Source organism: Microcaecilia unicolor, chromosome 5 (genome assembly GCF_901765095.1).
Source record: "Microcaecilia unicolor chromosome 5, aMicUni1.1, whole genome shotgun sequence".
In the NCBI taxonomy this organism is placed as follows: Eukaryota; Metazoa; Chordata; class Amphibia; order Gymnophiona; family Siphonopidae; genus Microcaecilia; species Microcaecilia unicolor.
The window spans coordinates 342,319,637-342,335,722 of record NC_044035.1 but is presented as its reverse complement, the minus strand read 5'-3'; the positions used below and the strand labels follow the sequence as shown (position 1 = coordinate 342,335,722).

Below are 16,086 nucleotides of genomic sequence, written 5' to 3'. Positions count from 1 at the left end.
GCGATCCGCCCCGGGTGTCAGCCCCCCTAGGAATGCCACTGGTGGAGTGGACCATATTCCAAAAGAGAAAGAAGATTAAAAACCATCGTGACTAGGGATGTCTCCAGCAGCATAATGAAAAACACCCAGGTCAAGATACCAGAACTTAGCCAGTAAAGAATTAAAATTCACAATTCATCAGTCAGGGCTGGGCTACCAGATGCCTGTTTGTGGGGTTATTTCCCACAGCTTGATGACCTCCAGCATGGGAGTATGTTTTTGGGACACATGAAAATTCTTTAGTGAGATTAAGGCCATGGGGGGGGGGGGGGGGGGAGAAGGGGCATTGACTGGGCTGAGGCAGTTCAACAGGACTGTCTGAGCACATACATGCCTGTTAACAGCCAGCTAATGCATCTCCTTAGGGAGTGGCAACCAGGACCTCATTTGTGACCATCTCTGGGAAACGGTGACTTAAGTCGCAGATTCAAAATGTTGAGAATGGCCAATTTTTCATGATCATAAGTAGTCAGAAAGTTCCATGTTTGACCATCTGCTATTTTTTTTTTCACACAAAAGGATGGGGTTTGGTCTGTTGAGTGGAGGAGCAGCATAGTCGTTAGTGCAGCGGACTTTGATCTGGGGAACTGGGTTCATTCCCACTGCAACTCCTTGTGACTCTGGGCAAGTCACTTAACCCTCCATTGCCCCAGGTACAAATAAGTACTTGTATATACTACGTAAACCGCTTTGAATGTAGTTGCAAAAACCACAGAAAGGCCATATATCAAGTCCCTTCCCTTCTTTTTTTTTTTTTTTCCTGGTGACTTAAGTCACCTTTTCCCAGAGGTGGTCACATTTGCTTAGGGAGTGGCAACCAGGACCTGCTAATCTTCTGAATTAGAAACAATAGGAAGTTTGTTTGTTTTAAAAGTAACACTTGCCTACTGCAGGGTTCTGCTTCCTTTCTGAAGAGGAGCATAATGGATATGGGCTAGCTGGTCATTCCAGTCTATTCCCCTGTCTCAATCTCTCTGCTAATAGTTTAAATCTTTGCTGGAGACCTGCAGGGCTCTGCTTTGACTGCTTCAGTCTATTGGTGTTTCAATTCACCTTCGGGTGCAGGTTCCAAAAACTGCCTAACTAAAACCATCTGTGGATACTTCGTACCCTTGGAGCTTGCACCTGATTTTTAAAGGGAATCTATCCAGGTAAGCTCTTTGAGCAGGGACTGTCTTTTTTGTGTATGGTGTACAGCGCTGCGTATGCCTTGTAGCGCTATAGAAATGATAAATAGTAGTAATAGTAGTAGCAGAGTTGCTACATGGTCCATGGATGAAAAGGGCCTATAGGATTTTCAGCTCATTGTTTGTGTGGGCAGATTTACTTTGTTTGAGAACAGCATGAGTAGATCCGAAAAATCAAATTTACGTGCATTGTTTTCCAACTCGCTCCTCCTAAAAGAGGGTAAAACAGAAAACTACAATTCCGATATGCTGCATAACGGTCCAGTAGTGTCACTATAATGAACGCACAATCAAAGTAAAGCTGAATGGCGAGCAATGGCTTATGAAGATGGAAGTGTGTTCTGTGTATAAAACATCAATAGGCGACCACGATTTCCGTTTATTAAGAACTGTACCACATTTTTCAGCAAGAGCAGGTTCGAAGTTTTGATGTATCGCATAGTTCCACCAAAAATGCACATTTAACAATCCAGAAGACTTTCCTAGGCGTGGCGGAAACTGGGCAGTAATCGTCATTTTACGCGTGTTTGGATTCTTAAAATATTTTCACAGTGAGATCGTCAAGTAAGGTGGGGTCTCCAGAAGAAGCCACAGCGAAATGGGTCACCGTTGGGACCCCCCACCGAGCAACTGACAGCGCCGTACATGGTCTCACAATAAAAACCATTAGATGATCACTTGGGAGTTGCTTAAGAGCAAGGCAGCTCAAGCTAAGTAACATTTTTTCTATACATACGCTTGTTGAACTAAAGTTATTGTGAATAAAGTTGACTGATTTTTGTTGTTCAACGACGATTAACAGATGGGTTTTTTTTTAGACCAATGATGACTTTTTTGACCAAACCCCATACGTAGGAAACAGTAAGTTCCAAGATTGTGGTTAAGGTCTAAATGGGGTCTTTTCCTCCTGATTTTTATTTTTAATTATCAAAAATGTTGAGAAAAGTAAGAACGTATTTAAACAAACACAATACAAGAAATTCTCTTTGTGGTACCTTAAAAAATAGGCACCATTTTTGAACTCTTCATTTATGAAACCAAGTCAGGCATAAAACAAAAGTTTCTTCATTCTGCTGACATTATGTCCCAGAGACCCCTGTGTTCACTAAATTAAATTGTATACCGTACCATTTTCATTTTGTTATCAGCTGGTGTAAATTTGTTTTCAAGCGTTATTTTAAATTTCTCCTTTAGTGTTTTTTCCATGTCTTCGTCTTTAACAGTTGTGAATGCCATCAGATCCACATCCTTCTCGTAATTATATTTGACTTCGCATAGTGTCCAGCCTATTAATGCACAAAGCCCATCTGTGAGTTGGAGGGTGCAGATAGATTTATTTCTGAACAGGGAATCGGGGGCTGTCTGTAGGTATGTAGAAATGTCCTGGAACTCCTCGATAACTCGGGCCACAAGGGTGAAGCTGTAGATTTTCTTATAGTCATGCTTCTCTACAAGGCTACAATGCAAGAAACTTGGGTTGGAAAGCTGTTGCTTCCGTCTCATTTTGTCTAAATACCAAACCCCGTCAATTTCAGTCAGGAAAAAAATGCCAGGCGTCTGAGGCTGGGCCTTTCCGGAAACCAGCTCCAAGGCTTGCCACATTTGGTAAGAAGCTCCAAAACCAGCGTCGGCTATATAGGATTTGCCGTTAATTGCCACTCTAACCACGAGGTGAGATATGTTGGGATAGTAAGCCTCGTCTGATGAAATATAAACGTTAGCCCCTAGAAGTGTGATGTCATATCCCATTGTTTTCAACACCCAGGATAAAAGATGGTTATTCTCCATGCACCAACCACCTCGTTTCTTCTGCACAATTTTGTTGTAAGTGGCTTCTATGTTTAGTTCAATAGGTTCACCACAGTGGATACTGAGATTTTCAAATGGAATAGCTCTGACGTGATGTTGTAAGATTTCATTCAGTGTATCCAAGTCTAATTTTGTGTGTGTCCCTTGATAATTAATTCTGTTGAAATATTTTTCTAAATCCATGTTGCGTCCTGCAAGAATGTTTAAATTTGATTAACCTTTTTATAATATTTTTTAACATTTAGGCCTCTTTTACTAAATCATGCTAGCAATTCAAAATGAATGGGCTGCGTCACATTTACCACACAGGAATCGCTAGCGTGGGTAAAAGAAGCCCTTAAACAGGTAGTCTTAGTCAGGGGCGTATCTGCGTGGGGCCACAGGGGCCTGGGCCCCCGCAGATTTCACCCTGGCCCCCCTACCGCCGTCAACCCTCCCCTCCGTCGCTTACTTTTGCTGGCGGGGGACCCCAACCCCCGCCAGCCGAGATCCGCTTCCTCCTCCGAGTCCTACCTTTAAAAATATTTCTTCAGCTGGCGGGGGACTCCAACCCCCACCAGCCGACCCGAGATCTTCTTTAACTTTCTTCTATCTTCGTCCTCCGCGTGGCCGGCGACGTGTTGCTGCTGTTGTGCAAAGCTGAAATCCAGTTTCGGAGTCTGACGTTGCAGCACGTTACGATGTCAGTCAGACTCCGAAACTGGATTTCAGCTTTGCACAACAGCAGCAACACGTCGCCAGCCACGCGGAGGACGAAGATAGAAGAAAGTTAAAGAAGATCTCGGGTCGGCTGGCGGGGGTTGGAGTCCCCCGCCAGCTGAAGAAATATTTTTAAAGGTAGGACTCGGAGGAGGAAGCGGATCTCGGCTGGCGGGGGTTGGGGTCCCCCGCCAGCAAAAGTAAGCGATGGCGGGGAGGGAAGGTTGCAACCGGGAAGGGAGGGGGGTGTCCGGCAATGGCGGGGAGGGGGGGGGGGCTAAAATGTGCCCCCTCCCTCTGGCTCTGGCCCCCCCTACCGCCGGAGTCCAGATACGCCCCTGGTCTTAGTACACCATTTAAATGTAGCCAAGACTCCTACTCTTGTAATAAAGTAGCTCCAAGCAAACAATAAACATTCTCTAATATTAACATAGTAACATAGTAGATGACGGCAGAAAAAAGACCTGCGCGGTCCATCCAGTCTGCCCAACAAGATAAACTCATATGTGCTACTTTTTGTGTATATTCCTTACCTTGATTTGTACCTGTCTTTTTCAGGGCACAGACCGTATAAGTCTGCCCAGCACTATCCCCGCCTCCCAACCACCAGCCCCGCCTCCCACCACCGGTTCTGGCACAGACTGTATAAGTCTGCCCAGCACTATCCCCGCCTCCCAACCACCAGTCCCGCGTCCCACCACCAGTTCTGGCACACACCATATAAGTCTCTAATATTAATATTAAGGCATAATAGAGTTTACCACTTACAGAGGAAGGATAGACACATGAAGGCAGCCCATCCAGTCTGCCCATCCTCTGTAACCCCTAACTCTTCCTTTTCCTAAGCGATCCCACATGCTTATCCCATGCCTTTTTAAATTCTGACAGTTCTCAACTCCACAACCTCCACCGGGAGGTCATTCCACGCCTCTGCCACCCTTTCTGTTAAATAATACTTCCTTAGATGACTCCTAAGCCTATTCCCTATTAACTTCATCGTATGCCCCCTCGTTCCAGAGCTCTCCTTCAGTTGAAAAAGGCTCACTTCCTGTACATAAATGCCCTTGAGATATTTAAATGTCTCTACAGGGCCGTGCCAACACGGTAAGCGGGGTAAGCACCGCAGGGGGGGGCGCCGACCTCTGGAAGGCGCCGCCGCGGTGCTTACCCTCACCGCTTACCTCAGCTCCGTGCCACCCTGGGAGCTTTAAATCTTTTACCTTCGACAGTCGCAACAGCTGAGCAGCGTCAGTGAAAGTGCTGCCGACGTCTCCGGCCTTCCCTTCGCGCTCGTTCGTTCCCTCAGTGACCCGCCCTCGCAAGGAAATGACATCAGAAGAAGGCGGGACACTGAGGGAACGAACAAGCGAGCACGAAGGGAAGGCAGGAGACGTCAGCAGCTCTTTCACTGACGCTGCTCAGATTTAAAGCTCCCAGGGCGGTGCGGAGCTGAGGTAAGGGAAGGGCAGAGAGGGACATGGATGGGAGGGCAGGGCCCAGGGAGAGGAGAAATTGCTGGAAATGGAGGGGAGGGGAGAGAGGAGAATTGCTGGATATGGATGGAGAAGGGAAGGGCAGAGAGGGACATGGATGGGAGGGCAGGGCCCAGGGAGAGGAGAAATTGCTGGAAATGTAGGGGAGGGGAGAGAGGAGAATTGCTGGATATGGATGGAGGAGGGAAGGGCAGAGAGGGACATGGATGGGAGGACAGGGCCCAGGGAGAGGAGAAATTGCTGGAAATGTAGGGGAGGGGAGAGAGGAGAATTGTTGGACATGGATGGAGGGGAGGAAAGAGAAGACAGAGGAAGGAGATGCACATGGATGGAGGGGAAGGGAGAGAGAAAAATGCTGGGCATGGATGGAGGGGAGGGCAGAGAGAGGAAGGAGATGAGATGAGGGGAAAGGAAGAGAGGAGAAAAACTGCACATGGATGGAGAAAATAGGCAGAAGCTGGATCCACTGGACAGTCAAGTCTGCGGAGGACCCAGCTTTTACTTATGGATATAGAGCAAGAAATTAAGAAGAAAGGAGGAAAGTAAAGAAATAAATGGAAAGGAAGCCCTGGAAACGGAGTTAAGAGGACAGATAGCAGCAGAATCAGATACTGGGCCAGCATGATCAGAAAAAGAAAGTCACCAGACAACAAAGGTAGAAAAAAATCATTTTATTTTCATTTTAGTGTTTGGAATATGTCCACTTTGAGAATTTACATCTGCTATCTTATTTTGCAATGTATAGCAATTTGTTTCTAAGAATATTGCTGACAGTTCCTGTCAGTGTGGCAAGTGGTGAGCGATCATTTTCACAGTTAAAAATCATAAAAAATTATTTGCGATCGAGTATTTCGCAAGAAAGGCTTGTAAGCCTTGCCATGATTGCTATTGAGAATGATATATGTGCCCAGTTAGATATCAAAGATTTAATTACTAATTTCATGAACATGAAAGCACAAAAATCTAAGTGGTTGTAAACCCTCTATTTGTCCAGCAATCCCACAAAGATGCACTCCATCTTTCAGCTCCTATTTCCTTTGCATCTTGTGCCACACGGGGGGGGGGGGGGGGGGCGCCAACTAATAGTCTGCAGGAGGGCACCAGAGACCCTAGGCATGGCCCTGTGTCTCTATCATGTCTCCTCCCAGGTTCATAAGTCTGTCCCTATATTTTTAGTGTTCAAGACCACTTACTAATTTTGTAGCAGCCGTCTGGACCGACTCCATCCAGAAGAGGGGATTGGAAGAGGGCAGATGGGGAAGCACCTAGAAGGGGCAGGTATTATTGTGGGGGGGAGGATGGAGTTGTGTGAGCTGAGCTGCATTCTAATGGCAAGTGCGGAGTAGGGCAGTAGCTGCATTAATACACAAGGTTTGGGGGAAAGATGGGCAGATGCTGAGGACAGAGGTTTAAAGCAGCTGAGAGGAGAAGAAGGAGGGAAGCGTAGGCTAAAAGGGAAGTAGAATGGAGAGATGATGATTCTTAGAAAGGGAGAAAAGGCATGAAGGTGGATGCAACGAAAGGGGAGGAGGCAGGAAGGCAGATGCAAGAGCATAGAAAGGGAAGAGGGTGGTGGATGCTTGGAATGCCCTCCCGCGGGAGGTGGTGGAGATGAAAACGGTAACGGAATTCAAACATGCGTGGGATATGCATAAAGGAATCCTGTGCAGTAGGAATGGATCCTCAGAAGCTTAGCCAAAATTGGGTGGCGGAGCAGGTGGGGGAAGAGAGGTTGGTGGTTGGGAGGCGAGGATAGTGGAGGGCAGACTTATACGGTCTGTGCCAGAGCCGGTGATGGGAGGCGGGACTGGTGGTTGGGAGGCGGGAAATACTGCTGGGCAGACTTGTACGGTCTGTGCCCTGAAAAAGACAAATCAAGGTAAGGTATACACATATGAGTTTATCTTGTTGGGCAGACTGGATGGACCATGCAGGTCTTTTTCTGCCGTCATCTACTATGTTACTATGATTGCAAGAGCTGAGAATGGAAAAGGAAATATGAATGTTTTTGAGCTGAAGGAATAGGGGAGGAAGGTGGAAGGGAAAGAGGAAAATGGGGTTCAGTGGTAACTGAGAAATTTTTATTTATTATTTATTTATTTTATGGCATTTGTATCCCACCTCTTTGCAGGCTCAATGTGGCTTACATTTTGTCATGGATACTGGAGATAGCAGTGAATATACATTTGGTATACAGAGGGTTTTGTGTTACATGGTGGTGAAATACATGAGGGCGTTAGAGCAGAAAGACATTATAAAACATTGAAAGACAGTCTGAAAGTTTTAAGACTATACTGTTATACATGTTGATCTTTGTGATATATCTTGTCGAAGAGATAGGTTTTCAGCAGTTTGAAAGATGTGAAAAAGCCTAGGGAGGAGTGAATAAAGATGATAAGAAGTAGAAATTAAATGGAAAGAACAAAGGAGAATGAGACATTTTGGGCTCCTGCTAATGTTAGAAAGAGCTCGTGGGAGGGTGGACGGGACCTTCCTTGTACTCACAGAAATTATGTGACCCGACTGGGAAAAAAATTAGATGGAACATTACTGAAGACCATTAGCGTTACGAGGCCCTAGATCAGCAAAAGAGAGAGATTGGAGATCCTCCCAGGATCTAAGGGAAAGAAAAGAGGATGCCAAACAGCTGAGTGAAAAAACAAAACAGATTGCTGGATGGTAAGGGGATGGGATTTGATATACTGCCTTTCTATGGTTGCAATTAAAGAGGTTTACTTATTTTGCACCTGGGGCAATAGAGGGTTAAATGAGTTGGCCAGATTCTCAAGGAGCTTCAGTGGGAATTGAACCCAGTTCACGTGAGTTCTCAGGCTGCTGCACTATTAGGCTACTCTTGTCCTCCATGAGGAAGGAAGGGAGAGAAAGACAGGGAGAAGTTGAGCAGGAATGGGAGATGGGAATGCTGGGTGCAAGAGAGAGAGAGAGAGGAGGCTGCTTTCCCAGTGCCACTGCTACAAAAGAAGGGAATGCTGGGCTGGAGATGCCATCTGTAAGTCAAGGATAACGGGGTATACGGGATGCTGCCACCACCCTGATTAAATGGCTTGGTATTCCATCACAGATTAGAATTGGTTTTATTAGTATGTTTGCTATTACATTGAGAAGAAAAAATACAGGAAGGGAAAGCAATCTGTATTAAATGGTAGGACAAAGGAGTGATATAAATAAGTCAAGACTGCTCACGTTTCTGTAGTCTCTCCCCCCCCCCCCCCCCCCCCCATGCCATTTGGCCTCCTGGAGTTATCCCCAAGCCCCAAATATTTTGAGTACCTAGCAATGCCTCTGTTTTCCAGTCATGGGCCACCAGCCCTCCTTAACAGAAACTGACCAGACAGGTTAAATAGTCTAATCTGGACTGCCCTACTTGACATTTCGCCCATTAGATTGTAAGCTCCTTGGAGCAGGGACTTTCCTTTTTGTACAGCGCTGCGTAACCCTAAATGTTAAGTAGTAGTAGTAACTGGAGGCTATAAATCTACTCTCAAAGCGTTCGGTTCAGAGATGGAAGGCAAAGTCTTGAGTGTTGAGCCGGACACAAGCAAGCTGTGGCCTAAGCAGGAACGGATACCAACAAAGTCTCAGCCTCCTTTCACTTTCTCAAAACAGCTGACTGCTCCTGGGCAGGGCTGGATTTATGCATATTGTGGCCCGTAATCTCAGCTGTAACATTGGAGAGGCCCCCCCTCCCCTCCCTTAAGTGGCTTTAAATTTTAGGTTAGTTTTCCAGGCTAAGCATGAGGCCTCTTGAAATATGAGACCTTAAAAAGCTGCAGCTTGTCTAGCTTAAACGTAAACCCAATTCTGTCATGTCCCAGAGTCGCTGACAATCAGCTGGGTCTATCACAGCACAAACCACGGACTTCGGGTTTCTTCACTATAAACTTAGGAAGAGGGAAGATAAGACACACTTACACTGAGTGAAGAGCTGGGCTCTGTTCACTACCAGCCTCCTCCGTCTTGTCACAGGAGCAAAGTGAATTCTTCCTAAATGCAGAAGTTCCTCTTGCTGCATGCATGCAGCTCCTTTTTATCAGCTTCCTTCTGCTAGAGCCAAGGCAGGGCAGGGCTTGGCACAGGCAAACCAGTAACCAGCTGGACTCACTTCAAGAGCTGGAAACAATTTGGGGACTGTTTTTTTTTTTTTCCTTGATACCCTTTCGAAGCAATAGAATATTTCTGTTGGGGTGTCAAATCCTGCTATGTTACTGGCTTGAACTCCATCCTCTGGCAATAAACCCCACACATCTTCATTGTGCATGGACTGAAAAATACCACCTTTAAGTTTGTTTTAAATCTGCTGTTCAGGCTACATACTCAGCAGGGAAGAAAATAAGGGGAAAACGGGGGTGGGGGGAGACCTCAGAAAAGGTGACACAAGTTAAAACTGCTGGAATTAGTTCAGAAAAAGAAACGTCATCGTCACTTCTTTAATCATTGGTCTCAAAAACACCCCTTTCCTCCCTGTGCCTACCACCCTGTCAGACTGTCATAGTAATGCTTGAATGTTTTTTCACTTATATACACAGTCAGCTAGCACATTTGCTTATTTCCGATCTGAGGAAGAAGGGCAACCTTCCAAAGCTAATCAAGAAATGTATTAAGTTATGTCCAATCAAAAAGGTATCATCTTATTTTCTTTTCCATGTTTTATTTTGTTTGATTTCTATAGATTCTACATGGAATGTTGCTATTCCACTAGCAACATTCCATGTAGAAGTCGGCCCTTGTAGATCAGCAATGTGGCCACGCAGGCTTCTGCTTCTGTGAGTCTGACGTCCTGTACGTGCAGGACGTCAGACTCACAGAAACAGAAGCCTGCGCAGCCTTCTACATGGAATGTTGCTACTGGAATAGCAACATTCCATGTAGAATCTCCAATAGTATCTATTTTACTGTCATAGTAATGCTTGAATGTTTTCACTTATATACACTGTCAGCTAGCACATTTGCTTATTTCCGATCTGACGAAGAAGGGCAACCTTCGAAAGCTAATCAAGAAATGTATTAAGTTATGTCCAATAAAAAAAGGTATCATCTTATTTTCTTTTCCATGTTTTATTTTGTTTGATTTCTATAGATTCTACATGGAATGTTGCTATTCCACTAGCAACATTCCATGTAGAAGTCAGCCCTTGTAGATCACCAATGTGGCCGCGCAGGCTTCTGCTTCTGTGAGTCTGACATCCTGCACGTACGTGCATGACGTCAGACTCACAGAAACAGAAGCCTGCGCAGCCTTCTACATGGAATGTTGCTAGTGGAATAGCAACATTCCATGTAGAATGTCCAATAGTAGCAACATTCCATGGAGAATCTCCAATGGTATCTATTTTACTGTCATAGTAATGCTTGAATGTTTTCACTTATATACACTGTCAGCTAGCACATTTGCTTATTTCCGATCTGAGGAAGAAGGGCAACCTTCGAAAGCTAATCAAGAAATGTATTAAGTTATGTCCAATAAAAAAAGGTATCATCTTATTTTCTTTTCCATGTTTTATTTTGTTTGATTTCTATTGATAACTCCCTGTGCCTAGAATTTGTTTGTTTTAAATTCCAGCAGTTTAGCTGTGTGTCACCTTTTCTGGGGTCTTCCACCCCCTCCCCCCCCCCCCCCCCCCCCGTTTTTTCCTTATTTCCTTCCCTGCTGAGTATGTAGTGTGAGCAGACTCGTTTCTGCATCATTGTTGTATTGCAGAAGCTGGAAACGAATCCCCCTCTCTTTCCTGTTACTTTTAAATCTGCTGCCAATTATTTTTCTGCAGTGTGCCCTAGTCCTAGTTTTAGCTGAAATGCTAAATAACAGTTTATCATTAACTGGTACAGTTGCAGTGTCATTGAAAATGAAATGAAAATACCAGGGATTGTACTGTTTCGTTTCATGTTGTTTTAAAACAAATCAACCAAGAAAATGGGTGTGCATGTTTTATTTTAGTGCCTGTTAAATGATTTTAGCATCTACTAAACCCATTACATAAGTACATAAGTAGTGCCATACTGGGAAAGACCAAAGGTCCATCTAGCCCAACATCCTGTCACCGACAGTGGCCAATCCAGGTCAAGGGCACCTGGCACGCTCCCCAAACGTAAAAACATTCCAGACAAGTTATACCTAAAAATGCGGAATTTTTCCAAGTCCATTTAATAGCGGTCTATGGACTTGTCCTTTAGGAATCTATCTAACCCCTTTTTAAACTCCGTCAAGCTAACCGCCCGTACCACGTTCTCCGGCAACGAATTCCAGAGTCTAATTACACGTTGGGTGAAGAAAAATTTTCTCCGATTCGTTTTAAATTTACCACACTGTAGCTTCAACTCATGCCCTCTAGTCCTATTATTTTTGGATAGCGTGAACAGTCGCTTCACATCCACCCGATCCATTCCACTCATTATTTTATACACTTCTATCATATCTCCCCTCAGCCGTCTCTTCTCCAAGCTGAAAAGCCCTAGCCTTCTCAGCCTCTCTTCATAGGAAAGTCGTCCCATCCCCACTATCATTTTCGTCGCCCTTCGCTGTACCTTTTCCAATTCTACTATATCTTTTTTGAGATACGGAGACCAGTACTGAACACAATACTCCAGGTGCGGTCGCACCATGGAGCGATACAACGGCATTATAACATCCGCACACCTGGACTCCATACCCTTCCTAATAACACCCAACATTCTATTTGCTTTCCTAGCCGCAGCAGCACACTGAGCAGAAGGTTTCAGCGTATCATCGACGACGACACCCAGATCCCTTTCTTGATCCGTAACTCCTAACGCGGAACCTTGCAAGACGTAGCTATAATTCGGGTTCCTCTTACCCACATGCATCACTTTGCACTTGTCAACATTGAACTTCATCTGCCACTTGCACGCCCATTCTCCCAGTCTCGCAAGGTCCTCCTGTAATCGTTCACATTCCTCCTGCGACTTGACGACCCTGAATAATTTTGTGTCATCGGCGAATTTAATTACCTCACTAGTTATTCCCATCTCTAGGTCATTTATAAATACATTAAAAAGCAACTGACCCAGCACAGACCCCTGCGGGACCCCACTAACTACCCTCCTCCACTGAGAATACTGGCCACGCAATCCTACTCTCTGCTTCCTATCTTTCAACCAGTTCTTAACCATTAGTAGGAGAAGGTCCACCCGAACCCTCGTCCACTCGCTCATTACCTCTCGTCTTGACTATTGCAACCTTCTCCTCGCTGGCCTCCCGCTTAGCCATCTATCCCCCCTTCAATCTGTCCAAAATTCCGCCGCACGTCTCATCTACCGCGTGAACCGATACTCTCATATCACCCCTCTCCTCAAGTCGCTTCACTGGCTCCCGATTCGCTACCGTATTCAGTTCAAGTTTCTCCTAATGACCTTCAAATGCACTCAATCTGCAGCCCCCCATTACCTCTCTACCCTCCTCTGACCGTATGTCCCCACCCGTAACCTCCGCTCTCAGGACAAATCACTCCTATCTGTACCCTTCTCCACCACCGCTAACTCCAGACTCCGCCCCTTCTGCCTCGCATCACCTTATGCCTGGATCAGACTTCCCGAGCCCATACGCCATGCGCCCTCCCTGACCATTTTCAAGTCCTTACTCAAAGCCCATCTCTTCTCCCTTGCTTTTGGCGCATAACCACCTTCCCCATTCATGATACCTACACTGACTACATAGTTTTTACCTTTAGATTGTAAGCTCTCTTGAGCAGGGACTGTCCTTCCCCATCTTTAAACTTGTACAGCGCTGCGTAACCCTGGCAGCGCTATAGAAATGCTAAGTAGTAGTAGTAGTAGTAGTGGTTAAAGTCAGGTGCTGAGAACTAGGGTTCATCTTGTGTTTTCACCACTGGTTGTCCTTGAGGGGCAAAGGGAGGTCCCGAACCGTATTTTCGAAAAGATGGCCAGCCATCTTCCATTTCGATAATATGGTTGGGGCCGGCCAAATGTCAGAGATGGCCGGGTTTCAGATGGCCGGCATTGGTTTTCGCCGATAATGGAAACCAATGCCGGCCATCTCAAACCCGGCCAAATCCAAGGCATTTGGTCGTGGGAGGGGCCAACATTTGTTAGTGCACTGTGACTGGTCCCCCTGACATGCCAGGACACCAACTGGGCACCCTAGGGGGCACAGCAGGGGACTTCAACAATTGCTCCCAGGTGCATAGCTCCCTTACCTTGGGTGCTGAGCCCCCCAAATCCCCCCAAACCCCACTCCCCAACAACTCTACACCAATACCATAGCCCTTATGAGTGAAGGGGGGCACCTACATGTGGATACAGTGGGCTTTGGGGGGGGTTGGAGGGCTCCCATTTACCACCACAAGTGTAACAGGTAGGGGGGGATGGGCCTGGGTCCACCTGGCTGACGTCCACTGCACCCACAAAAAACTGCTCCAGGGACCTGCATACTGCTGTCAGGGAGCTGGGTATCACATTTCAGGCTGGTAAAAAAATGTTTTTTAATTTTTGGGGGGTGGGAGGGGGTTGGTGACCACTGGGGCAGTAAGGGGAGGTGATCCCCGATTCCCTCTGGTGGTCATCTGGTCAATTGGGGCACTTTTTTGAGGATTGGTTCTAAAAATAAATGGACCAAGTGAAGCCGGCCAAATGCTCGTTAGAACCGGCCATCTTTTTTCCATTATCGGCCAAAGCCAGCCATCTCATAACCATGCCCCCGTCCCGCCTTCCATACCCTTCCAAAACGCCCCCTTTAGATTTGGCCGGCTCTGTGAAGGAAAGCAGTTGGAGCCAGCCAAAATCGGCTTTCCATTTTACCAATTTGGCCGATTTCAGGAGATGACCGGCAATCTCCCGATTTGTTTTGGAAGACGGCCGGCGATCTCTTTCGAAAATAAGCAGGCTTGTGACCTTGGGCAAGTCACCTTGTCCTCAGTTGCTTCAAATACTCATGTACATGGTAAGATCCTTTAGACTGGGATTTATGGTACATTAATTCTAAAAAAAAAAGTTGCAATTGAATTTTGGACACTTTCATTTCATTCTCCCCGCCAGAATTTTTTTACCTGCATTGAGCTGAAATATTCCTTGGGGAGGGAATTGCTATAGTGTGCCTAAGCTTTTTGCATTTTCAAACATACATGCCTTTTTCAAAGAGGAAAAAATTTGGGGTCTGCACAGCCAAAACAGTTTATACTTGTTTCAAATGAATTGTCTGTGACTCCTAACGTGGAACCTTGCATGACATAGCTATAATTCAGGTTCCTCTTTCCCACATGCATCACTTTGCACTTGCTCACATTAAACATCATCTGCCATTTAGATGCCCAGTCTCCCAGTCTCGTAAGGTCCTCTTGTGATTGTTCACAATCCTCCCGCGATTTAACGACTTTGAATAACTTTGTGTCATCAGCAAATTTAATTACCTCACTAGTTACTCCCATCTCTAGGTCATTTATAAATATGTTAAAAAGCAGCGGTCCCAGCACAGACCCCTGGGGAACCCCACTAACTACCCTTCTCTATTGTGAATACTGACCGTTTAACCCTACTCTCTGTTTTCTATCTTTTAAACAGTTTTTAACCCACAACAGAACACTACCTCCTATCCCATGACTCTCCAATTTCCTCTGGAGTCTTTCATGATGTACTTTATCAAACGCCTGAAAATCCAGATACACAATATCAACCGGCTCACCTTTATCCACATGTTTGTTCATCCATTCAAAGAAATGTAGTATGGTCTCTTTTGCAACCTCACTATCAGGATACCCTATCTTCCCTGTTTTGGTGATATCTTTATTTATTTAGATTTTGCCTCACACCTTTTTCAGTAGTAGCTCACTTGAGTTACATTCAAGTACATTGGATATTCCTCTGTCCTAGGAGGGCTCACAATCTAAGTTTGTACCTGAGGCAATGGAGGGTTAAGTGACTTGCCCAAGATCACAAGGAGCAGCAGCGGGATTTGAACCAGCCACCTCTGGAGTACAAGACCGGTGCTCTAACCACTAGGCCACTCCTCCACTACCTTATCCTGAACCATGCACTTTTATGCTGATGATATTTTGTTGGTCTCCCCACCACCACCAAATCCATCAGTTATCAGTCTTACCACTCTCCAACTTTGTTTCAACAAGATAGACTCTTGGCTCACCACCTGGTCCTGAACCTTTCTAAATCCATTGCTCTCTGGATAACTGGTTAGTCCTTATCTCCCCTTCACCTAGTTCAGTCCTTTAAGTACTTGGGTTTTACTCTTGACCTTCAACTGTCCTTCAGTTCTTATATCTCTTCCAATCACTTTGCTTCATCCGTACTCTTCGCAGTAGCCTGGATGCTACCTCATGTGCCACTCAACTAGCTTCTTCTCGTCTAGACTATTGCAATATTTACTCCGGTCTCCCTAAAGTCCCTCTCAAACGGTTCAAAATACTGCTGTCTGTTTGCTCTCTCACACCCACAGGTCTGATCACGTCTTCCCTTGCTTGCTCACCATATCTTTTTGCATACAATGCGAGATTCTCAATCTGGTTCATAAGGTTCTACATTCAGGGAATCCCTTCTATCTCTCTGCTCTCATTTCCTCCTCCACTCCTTTTAGGGTTCTAAGTTCTGCCTTAGCCTTTCGACTGACTTCCCCCCCCCCACTCCCGCCCACTGTTCCCACCTTGAGTCTACCCATTATTCAGTCTTTTAATGTGCAACTCCTTTCCTCTGATATGGCCTCCCTGTGGAGCTTCATTGAGAACAATCTTATGATTCTGAGCTGTCCGTAAGACCCATCTGTTCTCCCAAGCTTTCCTTGCCCTCACCCCTGTTTGAGAATAGAATGTTGGGTATTATTAGGAAAGGTATGGAAAACAAGTGTGAGGATGTTATAA

General features: G+C 45.6%; 1 protein-coding gene across 1 annotated transcript; it reads right to left on the bottom strand.

The window, feature by feature from the left end:
* Nucleotides 1–895: 895 nt before the first annotated feature.
* Nucleotides 896–9,365, bottom strand: LOC115470904 (arylamine N-acetyltransferase, pineal gland isozyme NAT-10-like). Its single transcript, XM_030204519.1, has 2 exons — nt 9,161–9,365; nt 896–3,226 (listed from the first exon to the last, which is right to left on the bottom strand). The coding sequence occupies exon 2, from the start codon at nt 3,216–3,218 to the stop codon at nt 2,337–2,339; it is 882 nt and encodes a 293-aa protein (XP_030060379.1). The 5' UTR covers nt 3,219–3,226; nt 9,161–9,365; the 3' UTR covers nt 896–2,336.
* Between the last annotated feature and the right edge of the window lie 6,721 nt (nt 9,366–16,086).